The 17758-nt window shown below is 36.7% G+C and overlaps 1 protein-coding gene and 1 non-coding gene across 3 annotated transcripts; both read left to right on the top strand.

Annotated features, from left to right (window-relative positions):
• Positions 1–513: 513 nt before the first annotated feature.
• Positions 514–17274, top strand: LOC111330298 (condensin-2 complex subunit H2). Of its 2 annotated transcripts, none has more exons than XM_022935140.2 (23): positions 514–754; positions 1004–1105; positions 1472–1527; positions 3033–3105; positions 3633–3707; positions 3985–4061; positions 4536–4575; positions 5435–5552; positions 5660–5740; positions 6945–7051; positions 7831–7905; positions 8612–8681; positions 8988–9107; positions 10501–10557; positions 10648–10718; positions 10821–10905; positions 11598–11726; positions 12136–12200; positions 12776–12880; positions 13700–13760; positions 14644–14684; positions 15341–15385; positions 16295–17274. In XM_022935140.2, the coding sequence occupies exons 1-23, from the start codon at positions 620–622 to the stop codon at positions 16427–16429; spliced, it is 1923 nt and encodes a 640-aa protein (XP_022790875.2). In that variant the 5' UTR covers positions 514–619; the 3' UTR covers positions 16430–17274. The 2 variants fall into 2 exon arrangements, with proteins under 2 accessions (XP_022790875.2, XP_022790874.2); XM_022935139.2 differs by having other exon boundaries at positions 5657–5740.
• Trnaa-agc (transfer RNA alanine (anticodon AGC)) lies at positions 6634–6706 on the top strand. Its single transcript has one exon. It is a non-coding gene; the product is annotated as a tRNA-Ala (tRNA).
• Positions 17275–17758: the final 484 nt, after the last annotated feature.

Raw genomic sequence — 17758 nt, 5'->3', positions numbered from 1 at the left:
TGTTGCCTGAAGTTTTCTCTCCATTATGAGTTTCTTCTTCCCCATCCACGCTTTCTAACAATGATTCTGAAATTCCCATTAATTTGAGGCGTGTTTTAAATTGGCCATACCGCCACAGCAAGGGTTTCCATAACTTTTGTCATAAGCGGCTACTGATGGTGTAATAGGCGGCCGTGCGTGGAAAAGGGACCGTGAGGGGAAACTCAAACACAAAAGCCTGCCTAAAGTCTAAGATCTAAACAAGCGGCGCCATGAGTTCTTACAGGCCAGATAACCCGTGCGTGTTAACTTATGCACAGTGGTGAAAGCCTACCTAAGAGTTTGGACCTACAACGTAGACAAAAAAATTTCAATTTCGTGTTTAAAGTCAGAACGACATTGGGATCTGTAAACATGTTGGTGGTTTCCTACCCTCCCTGGGAGAACTCGCTCCCCTATCCGACAAGTCTGAGTTGTGCGAAGCTGTAGACGTGAGTCTGCATACTTTAGAACGTATCAGCGGTTTCGCATTAAACGCATCCTCAGAGTTCAGCAAAATGGCGGGAAATTTCTTTTTGTTCGTGTCCGCTCTGGAAGTAATGTTTTGGTTGAGTTTTGGCTGAATATTTTCGCGGTGATCATGCCATCTCCAGAAGCCAGTGGTGATTTAAGCGATGTAGCTAGCCGGTACATTCATTTACTGCAGCCGATCCGTGATCTGACAAAGAACTGGGACATAGATGTTGCCGCTCAACTAGAGGAATACTTGGCTGAGGTGAACTCATTTAACGTTCTGAAATTAACGGTTAAGTTTATGCTCAGAAGTCAACTAAACTCAAATTTAATCCTTGAATCTTTTTGTGCAATTTTATTCAAAGTGTGGTGCAAAAGGTTGCGATTGCTCCTCTTGATCACTTAAGTTGCACGATAATTACAAGCCACGTTGTTTATTTTCAAGCGCTACAATCTAGCCCCCAATCAATTACAAGCGTATTTATTCTATTTAAAATGACTTTTGATTCAGATCGAAAAGATCAAAATATCTTTTGATGGAGGGAAGACCACCATGAATTTTGCTGAAGCAGCGCTTCTTATCCAAGGATCAGCTTGCATCTACAGCAGGAAGGTATGTACCGTAACTTAACCCCTTACGTACACCCAAACATTAATGTGCATATTCTCCATACTGCTCTCTATACATTTTCTAAGGTGTTGACAAGGAGAATTTGTTTAACAATCAAGAGCTCGTTTAGTTGGTGATCATTTCCTTTATTCTCATGACCTTAATGTGTGATTCAGGGGGGATATTGTAAGGAAAAATTAGAGGCTAGTCTCTCTCAGGGGTTAAGGGTTGACTGTGTATCAAAACCAAATCACTCTGACTCTAAAACCTCTGATCTAATCAGTGGCTCTATACTGATTATTCATGTAACATGACTGGTAATGTAAAACTTTCTTTTTTAAGCCTATTATCCTAATATCTCTGTTGTAGGTGGAATATTTGTACACACTGGTCTATCAAACTTTGGATCTAATAGCAAGTAAAAAGTGAGTCATAAGAGTGTATGAAGGCTAATAGTTTCGAAAGAAACTGTTTGGGGCTGCGTCGGTGGGAGTAACGAAATAATTTGGATATATCAACAAAGTTGAAATGGTAAATTGGCCACCGTAATGATTACAAAAGCTTACGTTTCGAGCGTGAGCCCTTCGTGGGAGCGAATGATAAGCATAAGAGTGTACGTATTTCCTTACAAGGATAACATAGCTGTCAATAGGATATTTACTTTCTACATCTGTAGTTACCAAATATGCAAAGATAAAGACACTGTGAATAATATATATCTTATTAGACGTTTTGTTGTGTAGTATCGCTGAGTATTTTCATGAGATGTGCCGTATTTTGACGAGCCTGTTGGGTGAGTCAAAATACAAATAACGAGTAAAAATACTCAGTGATACTACACAAGAAAATGTCTAATAAGTTATTTATTATCCAACACGCCAAACTGTTATTTCAGTGCGGGCGAATTTCCCGGATATTTATTTACAAGGAGTGCGTGGCAGAAGTATGCGAAGCAGAACGGAATTGGTGCGTTGTTGTGTCGCTGTTTCTATTTTCTTCATTAAATGAAGAAATTTTCTGGTCGTCAAGCTGTTTTTCTTCGTTCGATTCATCTAATGAACTTGAACCTATGTTTGCCAGCCATTCTGACTCTTCGTCGTCAGAAATATGATTCAAATTGTCGGCCACTTTTTTTTTTTTTTTCATAACTACAATCCAATTCTTCGCTTGTGCAATGCAAGAAAACCTGTTTAACCAGTACTACAATAGACGAGTACAAATACCGCGTGATATTTGTACTTGTCTATGGCGTTATTTGTACTCGTCTAGGCGTAGTTGGATAATAAAGCTCCTTACCCTTTACACCCTAACATCAATATGAATATTCTCCATACTGTTCTCTATAAATTTCCTAAGGTGTTGATAAGGAGAATTTGTTTAACAATCAAGAGTCTCTATAGTTGGTGATCATTTCCTTTTTCTTTTGACTGTAATGTGTGAATCAAGGGTGATATTGTTGGGAGAAATTAGACGTTAGTCACTCTTGGCTGGCAATGGACGATTACAAAAAGAGAGAGGGGAGGGTGGAGTCTGTCGGGGAGAGGTGGGAAAGGAGATGAAGGACAGGCAGCAGTGGTCGTGGCCATTAATACTCAAGAGCATAACAAGGATAGACTGACTTGACATATTTTTATAAACATTTTTGATATTTTTGTATGATAAGTACTGGTCACTTGTAAAATTGCTAACAGTCTCACTTTGTGTTTGTGTTAGCAAACATTTTCAGTTATATGTGGAATGATTCACTGGTAGTATGTCAACCAATTAATGGTAACATGTTCAACTTGGCAAATGTTCCAAAAGTTTGTTGTCCTAAATATCTGTTTTGTGTCAGTGATGTATCAACTGACTTTTTTTTTAAAGAAATGACTGAATCTCATTGGCTACATTCCCCAATCTGACATACCTGCATCCTTCTCTTCTTTCCCAGGCGTCTGCAACAGGTATCAACAGATGATTCAGTTGAACAAGAGAAAAAGGGTACCAAGGGCCACACTAAAGAGGTACGCTGTATTTGTGAGTTTTTAACATTTTACTCCCAAGATCTGATTGTTAATTCTCCTCTCTAGCTGCTACAGATTTCCTTGTAAGTAAGTTATGAGAATTTGGTTTTAGATCAAGATAACAACTTCTACCCAATGCATGTGAGTGTTCTCATTACCTGTTTGATGGATTGTATGTGGATATTCAAGGCTGTGCTCTAAGGAAACTTGAATGGAGCCCAGTGCTTTAAAACCATGAAATCCAGGGTGCCCAGCATATGCTTTGTATAAAAAAAACTAAATTCCTGAGTCACCCAAGAGCAAAAGTAAGGCACCAGGGGCCACTGGGCACTGCTAGACCACAGCCTTAATATTGTAGGGAGAAATTACATGTTAGTCACTTCTGGAAATTGAAGGATTAAGCCTTACTTACATGTAAATACTTCTGGGAGTTAAACGCTTATAATCAAGTGTAATGATGCCCATTGGTTAATTTTGTTCCTTTCCCTCAATTTAATCCTAAAACATGATTCTTTTTTTTGTTACAGTATCGCTCTTGGGATGACATAAAAGTATCAAAGAATATTGATTTGAAGGAAGATGATGATAGTGATGAAAGAAAGGTACCCACTCACAAATGTCTGTTCAAGCCTTACCCAGGGCAGCAACATAACCAGTTTTCACAAATACAGTTTTTGCAAATTAAATTTTATTTTGACTCATAAATGATCAGTAATGAACATTTTGCAATATTTGTGCAGATTGATTAGTCTTTTATTAGAGTTTGTTATCTTGGATAAAAAGAGCAAACTAATTGTGGTTCCTGTCTGAACTGCTAATGAAGAACAGTATCCAAAGATCACCTGTTTATGATCAAACACCAATTTCTGTCATTTTTAGAGTTCTCTGATTGTGCCAAGGATTCCTTTAGCCCTAATACCTCTCCCAGAGGAAGAAAGGGGAGATGTGCTTCTAAGGTACATGCATAATAGTTATGTATCATTTATTACATCCATTTTGAAATCGCTGGTGGTCTTTGTAATCTGATTGGCTCTCATTGGTACACTTTCTTCATGAATTGCACCAACGAGAAAGCTGTACTAAATACAACTACAACCAATCCTATTAAGAAGGCTATTTTAAAGTAACTCGTCAAATTGCAGGAAAATGAAGGTAACTTTTGCAACTTTTTACAAACCAACCCAGTAGTGAATCAATGAAATATTTGTACCAACTAAAAAATCCTGTTTTTGAGCAATTAAATAATGCAATTTCAAAATGGATGTAATGACATGGTCATTGAATTTCATGTCCTGCAATTTTAGTGTGAAATCATGCTTGTGATCTCAAAATTATCAAACTTGTGCCATTATTTGAAAACTTGAAAGTTTGTGTGTTTTGAACTGTGATGTACCTAAACAGACTGATAATTTTTCTTTTCTACTTCTTAGTCACAATGGTGAAGCCATTGGAAGAAAGAATGACTTTAAGGTAAAAAGAAATTTAATTTTCAAATTATTCCAAGAAGTTTTGATTTTTATACCATGATTATCTTTAAAAGAATTTCTCGGAAATCCTTTAGATGCACCGTAGACCATCCAGGGTCATATCAACAAAATCAGTGACAACAATTACTTTATGAATTCCTTATTTATATTGTGCCCTTTCTATACAATATTCAAAGGCACAGTGCCCCCCATCAATTTGATAGACACTACACAAAGATAGACCATAACACCGGCGCTACGTGCCCTACTCTTTTTGAACAGTGTGTGGGTTCCTTAATGTCCCACAAATTTTTTTCTCACATACAAGGGCTTGTGAGATGGGACCTCCATTTATCGTCCCTATCCGAGAAGACTAGAAAGTCTAACCATTTTCAGATATTATTACAAAGGCATCACTTTCTTCTCAGTTATTTAAAGACCCTGAGTGTTGGTCCAGCCGGATTTGAACTCACGACCTCCCACACAACAGTCTGACGCTCTACCAATTGAGCTAACCGGGAGGCGGTTTAATCAAAACTGTATGCTTTCCCCAACTGAGTTTATTTTGATAAGTGATTAAAGCCCCCAACCTTTCATATCTTTTTCACCCACCAACTCCCAGAAGTTATCAACATGTAACTTCTCCCTGTAATTATTAGCCAGCAAACAGGTAATGAGAATACTCAAAATTATCAGGTAGGAGTTGTTATCTTGATCTAACATCAAATTCCTATAACTAATTTACAAGGAGATGTGTAGCTGCTGGATAGGGAGAATTAACAATCAGATCTTGTGAGTTAGAGGATTAGCCATTACCTCATTTATTGAAGTCATCATTGAATTGTAAATTATTTTGTCGACAGATGAACACATGTGTTGTCCATGGTCCAACTGGTACATTGCTTCTAGACTGGACGCATCTTTCACTGATAGATGACTCTTTTAAAGGACTGAAGCCTGCCACTCCATCAGTTATGACAGGTTTGTAAGAGAGGAATAAAGTTTACCAACTACTCTTAAGTAAATAATAATGTATTTGGTTATATTTGCAATGATATCAAAAAAAGTCATTTTTTGCTGTTCAGCAGGTATGGAACCTAGAACTGATGAGCAATCAACTAACTATGGTATTGATGCAGCTGAAAATTATGAAGAATTAGGACTTCCTGGTTAGTTAAGTTCTCTTTCTTCAGGTTTTAACCTGGCTAAGTGTCTTCTCTACATGTATTCAGTACTGAAATTTGTTTTTAATCATCTCCTACAATTTAAGCCAATTAAAAGTCAGCAAATGCAATTACTGAATTTATGTTGTAAATGGTTTGAACACACTATTTGTAGTTCAGCAAAGGAGGACAATATTGATTAACATTTCTTTCAGAAGGAATTTCACTTATTTAAAAACTTTCAGAGTTCTAGCGAAGCTAAGCTAATAAATTTTAACAATTAGGGCTTACTCAATGATAACTCCATAATTGTTATTGGTAGATTCATTACATTTGTGGACTGTATTTCCATTAAATTATGGTTTATCAAGTGCTACATCTTATTAAGTGGTCCTTTCCAAGCCATTATAACAAGAATGAATAAGTATATGTGCACGATCCTTCGCAGTAAAGCACTATTTAAGCAATAGTGAAAATCAGACCTGAAAAAAATTCAGGCGGGATTCGAACCACTGACCACTGTACGGGATTCGAACCACTGACCTCTGCGATACTAGTGCAGCGCTCTACCAATTGAGCTAACAAGCCAACTAACAGGACATCAAATTAATTCGACATAAACCCGTAGATGACAAATCAAACAACAAACATATGAAATACATATATATGAACTGCGGTTATGAAGCGTATATGTGCACGATCCTTCGCAGTAAAGCCGTACAGGCCTGAATTTTTTTCAGGTCTGATTTTCACTATTGCTTAAATAGTGCTTTACTGCGAAGGATCGTGCACATATATGCTTCATAACCGCAGTTCATGTATATGTATTTCATATGTTTGTTGTTTGATTTATCATCTACGCGTTTATGTCGAATTAATTTGATGGCCTGCTCCCAGTTGGCTTGTTAGCTCAATTGGTAGAGCGCTGCACTAGCATCGCAGAGGTCAGTGGTTCGAATCCTGTACAGGCCTGAATTTTTTTCAGGTCTGATTTTCACTATTGCTTAAATAGTGCTTTACTGCGAAGGATCGTGCACATATACGCTTCATAACCACAGTTCATATATATGTATTTCATATGTTTGTTGTTTAAGAATGAATAAGGACCATCCACTATCACAAATCATAAATCCTGTTACGTGATTCAGTGTCTTAACATTAATTTACTTTAATTTGAGGTTTTATGAACTAGCTAATTCCTCTCTTCTAGATGCTGATGATAATTTTGATCCACCTGAACTGATGGATGATGATGCACTTGATAGCTGTAACAATGCTCCAAATAATTGCAATGAATTTGTTACTGAGGAGACCCAGGTGAAATAATGGAGAAGTTATCTCTTCAGGATAAAATAACCCTTTAAAGCAGGTCTTTGTGTCTGGGTTTCATCAGCAGTTGCCTAATATAGAAATAGTTATGTAAACTCGTGTAATACCCCCAGGTGGAGAAATGCCCTGTATTGCCCAAAAACACCACACAGTAATCTTAGGGGAGCCCAAATGTGAACTTCTGAATCCAGAGTCCAGAAAAATAACCACTAACTCACCAAATTTCTTTCTTTGACAAGAACCAGTGAATTATTCAACAAGTCATTTACCAGGTGGGAGGTCCATATAGGAAAAAAAACTGTGCCTGAGGTCTTGACTTAAGCCCAAAGGCAAGGGTTTTACTCAAGACCACAGTGTTATTTCTCATACAGACAGACTTAGACTGGTGAATGACTTTTTTTCCTGCTGGTTTGCTTCCACTGCTTTGCTGTGAATGGCTTGGAAAAAATCTGTGCTGTGGGCTGTACCATAAAAAGCTGGACCAGTTATGAGTGCTGCATTAGCCAATCAGACTCATTGATTTAAGATTCTGGCCTGCTGAGATGCTTTAGAAAAAAAGTGGTTCACAATACTCTTGAGAACCTGTTGCTCCACTCCTTTAAATACCTTTTGATTATATCTGTTTGTAAATACTGTACCAGTACAGTAAGGTGTTTTTAAAGCATTTGTATACATATTGTGTCAAGACTGTGGATTTTCCATTTATGTTTTTAAGAAATCTTGTTATGGGATAGTTTTGGTTACAAATGTTTTTGCACAAATCATAGAATGATCAGGAAGAAAGAAGAGAATTAAGAGCAAGACCTGAAACACAGCAAGTCAAACAAGCACAGCAACTGCCTGTGAGTTAAGTTTCTTCCAAGATTGTTAACTCTTTTACACCCATGAGTGACCAAGAAAGAAATTCTCCTTAAAGTATCAATACAATATCAAGCAGACAAGTGATGAGAATAAAGAAAAATATAAATTAGAATCAGTAGTTGATCAACTACCAAATTCTCTGAACTAACATCACAAGAATAGTATGGCAAACAGTAAGGAGAAATGAGATCTTGGGTGTGAAAGCATTAAGTTTGAAATTCTAATGGGCTTGGTGTTTCAATTGTCCAACAACACAGTTGAACAGTTTCTTTACAGAATTTAAACTCTCAGAATTCAATTATATTTTTTTAATCCTCCCAGCTATCTGTTATGTATTTTTGATAAGATAATGTCTAGAAATTTGGCAATAAATCAAACTCATTTATACTTATCTTCTAGTTGATGTTTTTCTTCATTCTCATCACCTGTTGTCTTTTGTACAATGTATTGATTTTGTAAGAAATTACTCGCTGATTACTCTTGGAACTTTAAGGGTTGATAACTTAAATTGAATTGTTGGTTATTGATTTCTACTTGGAATGGGTTTGAGGAAAGTTATTTGTTGCTAACATTGCTATTGTTTGAAACCTGAACCAATCAGTCCAGTTCTGACCTATGTATGTCGGAACAAGTTTGTTAGTGATTGGTTTATTTTTACTGTTGTTAATAATAATGTTGTATTCACAGTTCAAAGATCCCTGGAAAATGTTGGATCCTCACGACCCAGGCACTTCACAAGATAAACCATTTAAGAAAGGTCAGCTATTATTCTGTCACAATGAGGGGCAAAGTCTTTCTTCTTGCTAGTGGGAGAGGCAGTGACCTTAAATCAGAAATGTTTAGTGCGCTGGACTGTGGGTGGAGAGGGAGAACTGCTAAGTTGAGAACTGCTAAGTCGAGAGGGAAAACTGCTAAGTTGTTCCAAATGGAGCAGTGAAGGAGGGAGTGTAGAAACCAACATTGACAATGTGATTTAGTGATTATTTTCTCTAAAGCAACACTCTTTGAAATTTCTCTATTCCATTCTTATAAGGGTAAAAAGGTAATAACATCTGTTTTGCAGGTAAACCCTTCAAGAAGCCCTCCTCTTTGGTATCACACCAGCAGAAGAAGAAAAGAAAACATAAAGAAGATAAAAAACAACCAACCCTTGTTCCCATCAATCAGTTTATATCCCAAGCTTGTAAGTAAAACAAACTGAACAAAAGCTCATCTTTCAAACCGGCACTTTAAATCCCACAGGGATCAACGAACGCTTTTCATTCCACTAATTTATTTGTGTTATTCTCATTGCCATGTTCCCACCAATAATGTAGCTCCATTTTCTTCCTTTAATTAAAAGCACACAACCCACAATTCCTCTATTCGCTCCGACAAAGGGCTAATGCTCGAAACGTCAGCTTTTGTAATTGTTACGGTGGCCAATTTACCATTTCAACTTTGTTGATATATCCAACTGAAGGTGAGACATGAATATTGCAGTGTACACTGTGGAGAGCATACTCTCCTCAACCTTTAATGATACAGTTTTCCTTTATATATTGCACAGATTTTCAACATACAGCTTATAGTCTTCATTATCCCAGCAGTTGATTTTTAAAACACCAATCCACTGGTGTTGAGAATGAACAATCTCTGTGAAGCATCAAGCTTCATACTCTGTGATGCAATGCACAACTGTTCAACCTTCTTGCTTGATGATTAACCCCTTTTACACCCTCATATCAATCTCTGTTTTACCACAGTTGGCAGTAAGATGGTAATCTGCCATTGTCAATAAGGGTACATCATGTGACACACTAAAAGAATTGTTTTTTTTTATGTCAATATTGTTGTGAAAAACAAATCAACAGTGGTTTAGCATGGTCTTTACTCTTATTGACAAAGATATTCGTCATCATAGGGGTTGAAATTTGTTGTAGATTCACTTGGCTGCACCTGCTGAGTCCATGATATTTTGACCACAATGATGATGAATACCATTGTCAATAAAAGTACAGACCAAGCTAAACTACTTAACAAATGGTTAACTCCACAGCATACACTATTGAGTTATGTATGTACATGGGAGGCTACTAAGCCTGAAAGAAGCATGAGAGTCGCATGAGGCAATAGCCGAGAGCAACTCTAGTTTCTTGAGCGCTTAGCAAACTTCCCAAGTGTATCCATAACTCAATAGTATACACTGAAGCGTTTACCATTTGTTTTATAACATAACATTGATACATATGAGCAAAAGAGTCTTCTTTTATTTAACAAAATAATCTTACATGACCAGAAAAAAACAAGCACATGCAGAAAACTAATCTATGCATTTGCTCATGTCAGCAGCCTACACCCATTGGCAAATAGTGGACACTGAATTGACCAATCAGAGTGCACACTTTACTTTGGTCATGTTATAATTATAGTGGTTAAAGGTTTATTAAAAGTATGAAATCAAAATATTGCTACTTATACAACCTACTAATGTATAGGGAAAGTGGCCATATTGTGAGAAAAACTATTCTTTCATATTACAGCACTTCAACTCAAAAAATTATCACAATTTTGTGTGCTTACTCTTCTTTTTGCAGTTTATTCACATGCATCAAAGATGTCCAAAAATAGTCTCAAAATTCCATCATTTCCAGGTGTGTAGAATTGCTTGTTTGTTTCCTCAGCTATTAATGGGGTGAACCTTCACTACTGTATTTATTTTGTTCCAAACTTAATTTTTACAGAGTTTGAATACTTGTATTGGGTTGAATACAGAGAAAAACAAAAACTTCAGGCCAAGCTGAAGAAGGTTTTGGTAAGAAGTTTAAGCTTTGTGTTTTATAGCAAGAGAAAATCCCTCAAAAATTATTTGTCATGATGTGTAACATATCTCAGATAAAACCACTTTTTGATTCAGTATCAGGTTGCAACAAAGGAGGAAATTGAGGAATTAAACTCAATAGTAGAAAATGCAGAAGAGAATGAAGATGGGCAAATATATGGTAAGAGTCAATGTTAACATCATCCTAACCTTCACGTAGCTTGCGAGGAGGCCCTCATTATGAGTACTTCAACATAAGTGTTTTTTAACCCACTAGAAAGAACAGAGCCTTGAGCAAAGCAAGCCAGTGAGAGGTTTGCAAGGGGGTCTAGCACTCATTACCTCTTTACAGCCTTACGTGAGAATGCATATTCTCTCTACTGTTCTCTATATGTTCCCTAAGATGCTGACAAGGAGAATTTGTGTAATAATCAGGAGCTTCTTTAGTTGCTGATCATTTCCTTTATTCTTGGTACCTTAATGTTTGATACCAATGCTGGGCTCTAGCAGCACCCTGTGGCCCCTGGTGCCTTATTTTTGCTCTTGGGAGACTCAGGAATTTTAGTTTTTTCATACAAAGCATATGCCAGGCACCCTATATTTCACAGTTTCAAAGCACTGGGCTCCATTCAATTTTCCTCAGAGCACAGCCTTGGATACAGGGGGATACTGTAGGGATAAATTAGATGCTAGTCATTCTTAGAGGCTAAAGGTTTAATGGTGCCACACCCTCCAGCAATCCCTCCCTGCCTCATCTCAAAACTTCTGACAGCAGAGGAACACATGTCTTACAGCACAAATAATGAGGGCTAAGCCTTCCTGCTGAGCCTCTATCCTCCCATTAAATTATTGTGATTGTTTTATTCCTCTCAGGTGATGATGGCAATGAAGCTGGATGTGATGCACCAGCTGAATATGATGATGATGATGATGATGATGATTTTGGAGGAGGAGTAGATGAAGGGTTGGACTTTGGCAGTGCTGAAGTTCTGGAGCCGATTGGTATAAACTGAGCTGAAATGTGTTATTTTTGACAGTATTTTACTGTAAAAGAAATTGAACAGAACAACAGACTCTTCAAAATCCAAACATCTCAATAAATTTCCTTCCTCCTCCCCCCTCCTCCATATGAAACAAGTGTAAATTATTTACCATGCTTTTATCGTACATACAACTTACAGTATTTAAAACCTGAACTAAGCTCTGAACTAAAATCTTCTTTTCATGGTAAAACAATCAGACAAAATGTGCAGTTATTTAATATGGAGTTGACTTAACAAACCTAGATTTGATGGCACCTTGTCCATTGACTGGCCAACCTTGGGTTCTCAAGTTGATATAAGATGGAATAAAGGAGTGATTTTAAAAAACCCATATGTTGAATTCAAATGCTGTTCTGTTAATTTCACAGCATTGGAGGAACCTGCAGATGGTGTAGTTATTTCAAGCTATGAAGAAATGGTTAGGAAATATGTGGTAAGTGTTACTCTTTTTCCATTACTTACAGCTATCAAATAACTGAGTTAATTTTCACACATTTATTGTCACTGAGCTCTACTGTGCTTTTCTAAACCTATATGCAGGCCTTCAAGGTCAGTACCTGTAGAAATCCTCATTTGGCAATCTAAAGTCATAGAATTGTTGCCAGAAAAAAGGTTGAGCTGCCAGAGAAGAAGAATGCAATATTACTTGTTTTCTGAAGTTAACCAGACTACTTGTCTTGAAAAAAGAAACTTGGCTGTAATTTGTTTAAGGGAATTTATGCCACATCTTGTACAATCAAGGAGAAAGAGGCAACTTTTTTTTGTAAGGAAAAAAAAAAGGAAAGTGATGGAGTGGTAATTGTATTTTAAACAAAATAATTTATGTTGATCTCACTCTAACTTTAGACCATAATCATTGGGTAATTCCTGTCATCAAAGTGAGGACTGTGGTAAATAATTTACTTGCAATCATCTTTTCTTCAAAATAATAATGGTGGAAAAAAGACAGTTGCAGGTGGAGCACTGAGGTGCATGTTTGCTAACCATGTCATTGACTCTGTTGCACAGGACAGTTACCTTTTGGAGGCACGTCAACAGTATGCCCAGGAAACAGAGTTGAGTAGAAGAGTCAGAGAATGGGAAGAGAGAATTATGCCAGTATTATCAGAAGAGGTGAATTACGAAACTGATAAAGAGATGTGTGACTTATTGTCTTTATTACATCCATTTTGAAATCACTGGTGGTCCCTATAATCTGATTGGCTCTAATTGGTGTGATTTATTCATGAATTGCACCATTTTTTGCTCTAAATTGCATCATTTTATGCTTGACTGAGTTTTTGACACGTGACGTCAAAGTCTTTTTGTTTTGCAAACAAAATAAGATGTAAAAGCATTTCTGGTTCTTCTTTTTTATCTAAAAACCGGCTCAGTACTGCATAAATAAAATATTTGAATTGACCAAGTCCTGTATTTGGGCAATTTCAAAATGGATGTAATAAAGTGGTAATTGAACCTTATGTCGTGCAATTTTGGTCTGAAATCATACTTGTGATTTCAAATCAAACTCATGCTGCGTGCTCGTGTGATTTTGAAATCACATGTATGATTTCAGCCCAAATTGTACTCCACTCAGTTCAATTAGCATTATTAACACAACTTGATTTTTTACATTTGATGCACAACTTGACAGCCTCATAAAGTAAAGGCACCAAAAATGCATTAATTTTTAAACCTCCAACACGCATTGATATCAAAATCTCCCATTATTTATGAGTGATTAAGATGTAACTTCTCCCTTTAATATCCATATATTTTCCTACAAACAAGTACTGAGAATACTCAAATTTATCAGGTAGACATTGTTTCCTTAATCAAACACCAAGTTCTGGTAACTAATTAACAAGAAATGTGTAACAGCTAGAAGGGGAGAATTCACAATCAGTTCTTGGGAGTTTAAGAGTTAATTTACTAATCTTACTCCATTTGCAGGAGACACATAGGCCATTCGATATTCACAAGTATGGAGAAGAAATTCTTGACTCATTTAAAGGTAATGAGGATAGAGGACTGCTTAAAGAAAATTGCATATATACTCTCTCTCTCTCTCTCTCTCTCTCTCTCTCTCTCTCTCTCTCTCTCTCTCTCTCTCTAAAATCGTTATCATGTTCTCCACCAGAAGATATCTTGCTGTTGTTATGAGTCCATCTCATCAATCCTTCTGAAAGTTCTTTTATCTTTAAGTTTGCTTTAACTTCCGTGAGTGACCAAGACAGGATTTCTCCTTGAAATACAATACAGTATCAAGCAGAAATATGATGAGAATAAAGAAAATTATCAATTAGGGGATTAGGAATTGATCTAAAACCAAATTCTCAGAACTAACAGCATAAGAATTGTATGTTAGAGAGTAAGGAGAATTACTAAATGTGATCTTGGGAGGTAGAGGGTCGATGCAATCATTTATCTTAGAACCAAATAGTGAAAATGGCATCAGAGAATTTAAAGGATAGCAGCAAATGAAAGTATTTTAGGCCATAGTGGCTTAAAAGTTGAATCTCAAGACAGAATCATTATCCAGATTTAAAATTTGATGCTGCCAATTATGTGCAACTCTCTCTTTCTCGAACTGTCTAGATCTTAGTTCTCCAACCTTCCCCCCCCCCCCCCCTTTCCCTTTTCATTGAAAGGGATGGATTGAGGAATTTTTGATAGGGGGTCTAAAATTACTTTTCAATCAACTCATGCTCCTTTTGCATGGAAAAAAATAAACCAGTCAGCATCTTGTTTTTCAAGAATTTGGGTGTCAAGTAGTTAAAACACACCCACAAGTCAGACTAGGGGGGGTCCAGAACCCTTGCACCCCTCTCTGGACCTGACACTAAAGGACGCAATCCATGGTAAATTTACTTCGTATTACAATCATTTTTTCACAGGCAATACTATTCAAGATTTTAGAGAGCTAGCCCATGAAAAGGTAACAAATATACCAACTGCATCCAATTTACAATCTGTCACAAGAATTCATGACTTTGATTTTAATGAGTAACCAAGCTAGCTCTTACAGGAGATTTATGTTAAATGGTTTACTCAGAAAACAACAAGGAGTTTTGTTTTTAAACAAATTTATGAATGGAGTTGAGCCTATTATTGTATTCTCTGGTAAGAAATCACACCAGAGTTGCATAAACAGGGTTTAGTATTCATATACTTAGGTAATCGCATGGGGCCGAGTAAAATTAAGGATTAATATCACGCGTGTTTTTGGAAGTTGCTGAAATTGCCCGTCACGCAGACTCGGGCAATTTCAGCAACTTCCAAAAACACACGTGATATTAATCCTTAATTTTACGAGTAACCATGTGATTACTTTTTTATAATATAAGGGGCAAAATGTTTTCTTACTGATCTCGCGCAAAACAGAACGGCATTGTTACAAAACAAACAGAAATTTCTTTACCTTGGCAGCCATTGCTGAGCGATTTTCAGCCAATCATTTTCAAGTAATTTTGCCCGGGGCAATTACAAAAATTAAGAAAAAATGCCCTCTGTCTTGACCAATCACAATTCAGTAATTTTGCCCCTTATATGATAATGGTGTTAATGACACTTGTTATGTTATTATTTGCACAGGAACCATTTGAAATATGTAGATTTTTTCTAGCAACATTGCAGCTGGTAAGTTCTCATATCCTCTTCATTTTCAAAAGTCCTAAGTCTGAGAGTTGTTAAATTCCTTGTTCTGAATGTTTCTTCACTTGTATTCCAAAGATCACAAAAAGGTATAGAGGAGGAATTCTTAGACAGTTAGACATTCTTTAAAAAGTCTTCTTGGATAAGGATGATAAACCATAGGCAGGGCCACCCTGTCTCCTGCATCTTCTATTTACTGGTTAGCAGGGGATATTTAAGAACCCATACACTTTCTTGCAAAAAGTAGGGAATGTATAATAATTTAAATAATAATTTAATATTTATATTGTGCAAATTAACATTTGGATGTGATCAAATGCGCATCACAATACTTTCTGGGGGACTTTGGCCGGACTGCATCAGCAGTTTACAATCAATCAAAGGAAACTTACCGGTATTTGAAGATTCCCCCTCCCCCCCAATTCAAAGTAAACAAGCCAGACCACATAACAGTAATCTTGTGAGTGGGTTCTTTAACGTCCCCTGCCTAACCAAGTTAACTAATTAATAGATGCAGGAGATGGGACCTACAGTTTATTCATTCTTATCCGAGAAGACTAGAATATCTATTCATTTCTTGATATTATAGAAAGGTAGTATATTCTTCTCAATTATTTTAAGACCTTGAGTGTTGGTCTGGCCAGAGCTTGAACCCTTGACCTCCCACACAACAGTCCAGCGCTCTAACCAATTGAGCTAACCAGGAGGCAGCCAGTGTTGTGGTCTTGCCTTGTCACTGTTTATACAGGCCCCCATTTAGACCAGCTTTGAGCTGAATTGGACCAGCCTGTCTAAATATAGCAAATACACAGGATCAAGAAAAAGAAGCAATAAATCTTTCAAGATTTATTCCATAGGGCAGAAGTTCATATAAGTATTCTTGTTTCTTTACAGGCAAACAACTATAATGTAGAGATCACAGCTGACGGAGTTGGAGAAAGAGCAGTTGACACCATGAGACTTACACTTCTAAAAAGAACACCTGGAAATGTGGCCATAGCTACTTTTGGGGGACGAGCATCTACGTGATACATAATTATAGTTTTAAATTAATTCTTATTTTGTAGCTCTAGTTGAAGTTTAGAGGTGATTATGGAAAACCAGCATGGCTTTGAAATGCTGTTTTCACTAATGAACATAGAACTTGTGTTGTAGATCTGTCTTTATTTGGAATTTATACTTTTAAACATGTTTGAAACTAGTAAATTAGAAATTCATACATAAGTGTTGTTTTTAAAAACTGTTGCTTTGCTCATTAGTTTTAATTTGTTTTAGAAGCTTTTAATGTTATGTGAAAATAGTAAGATCCCCTCACCTTCTAAGTATGCATAATTATAATAACTTATGAACAAAGAGAATGGTGGGTTATAGGACTTAACTTACATCAGAAGGCTTTGTCTTTGTGTTTGTCAGACTATGAGCTGTCCCTCTTTCTTGGCAAAGTTAGTCCTCCAAGTTAAAAAAAAAAATGGTGGAAAAATTGATGCAGGCACCCTGTGCAGAACTTTAGGAGCAAGGCACACAAAAAGTACACCAATCATTTTCTACCTTTGTTGGAGCAACACAGATGTCGAACTCTCTGGTCTAGTCTGTAGTCCCTACTTTTTGTTGTGCATCTCAATCCCAGAGTTCCATGCATCTTGCTAACATCAATCAATCAAGGGTCTTTGCTGAAAAGGAGGGACTGCTTGTGGTTGGTTGATTTTGAGAGGAGAGTTAAACCTGTCAGTAATCCTTTCATAATTCATATTGTGTATATGTGTACATTGTCTCAAAATTTGATGAGTAGGGTCCACAACAGCAAAAAGTTGTATCATCTAGCCCACACTCATACCATCCCAACGAAAGAATGAATAAACTTACTGTTTATACCACTGGAATTGCTTCTTATGTCTCCTCAAGTCCATCTACTTGTTAGTGCAGCATTCCCATTTTAGTGGTTCCCATTTACATTCCTCATTACATTTTGCACTCACATTTTTCTTATTGTTTTTCGCATTCTTCCACTCACATTGATTTATATTCTGCGGGATTTTTTTTTGTATAATTTTGCTCTGTTTAATTTAATTTTGTATAAGCTTCCCAGTTAAATTCAGCATTAGAGTACCAGACTCCTTTAGATCATTGTCAATTATTTTACTACAATCAACTCCTAGTTTTCCATCCTTCACTTTGACAAGCTCTTACAACGTTTGTAAGTGTTTTTCCTTGTCTGGTTGCTTTTCCTCTGTTGTTAACATTTCTATTCCTTCTACTTGTTCCTCTAGCAAGCGCAATGGACCATAATGTAGTAAAGTTAAAGTGCTCATTGAAACCAGTCTTGTTGGCAGTTATACTGCTTTTTCATAATATATAGAT

Source organism: Stylophora pistillata, chromosome 10 (assembly GCF_964205215.1).
Source record: "Stylophora pistillata chromosome 10, jaStyPist1.2, whole genome shotgun sequence".
Classification (NCBI taxonomy): domain Eukaryota; kingdom Metazoa; phylum Cnidaria; class Anthozoa; order Scleractinia; family Pocilloporidae; genus Stylophora; species Stylophora pistillata.
This window is presented reverse-complemented; position numbering and strand designations above follow the sequence as displayed.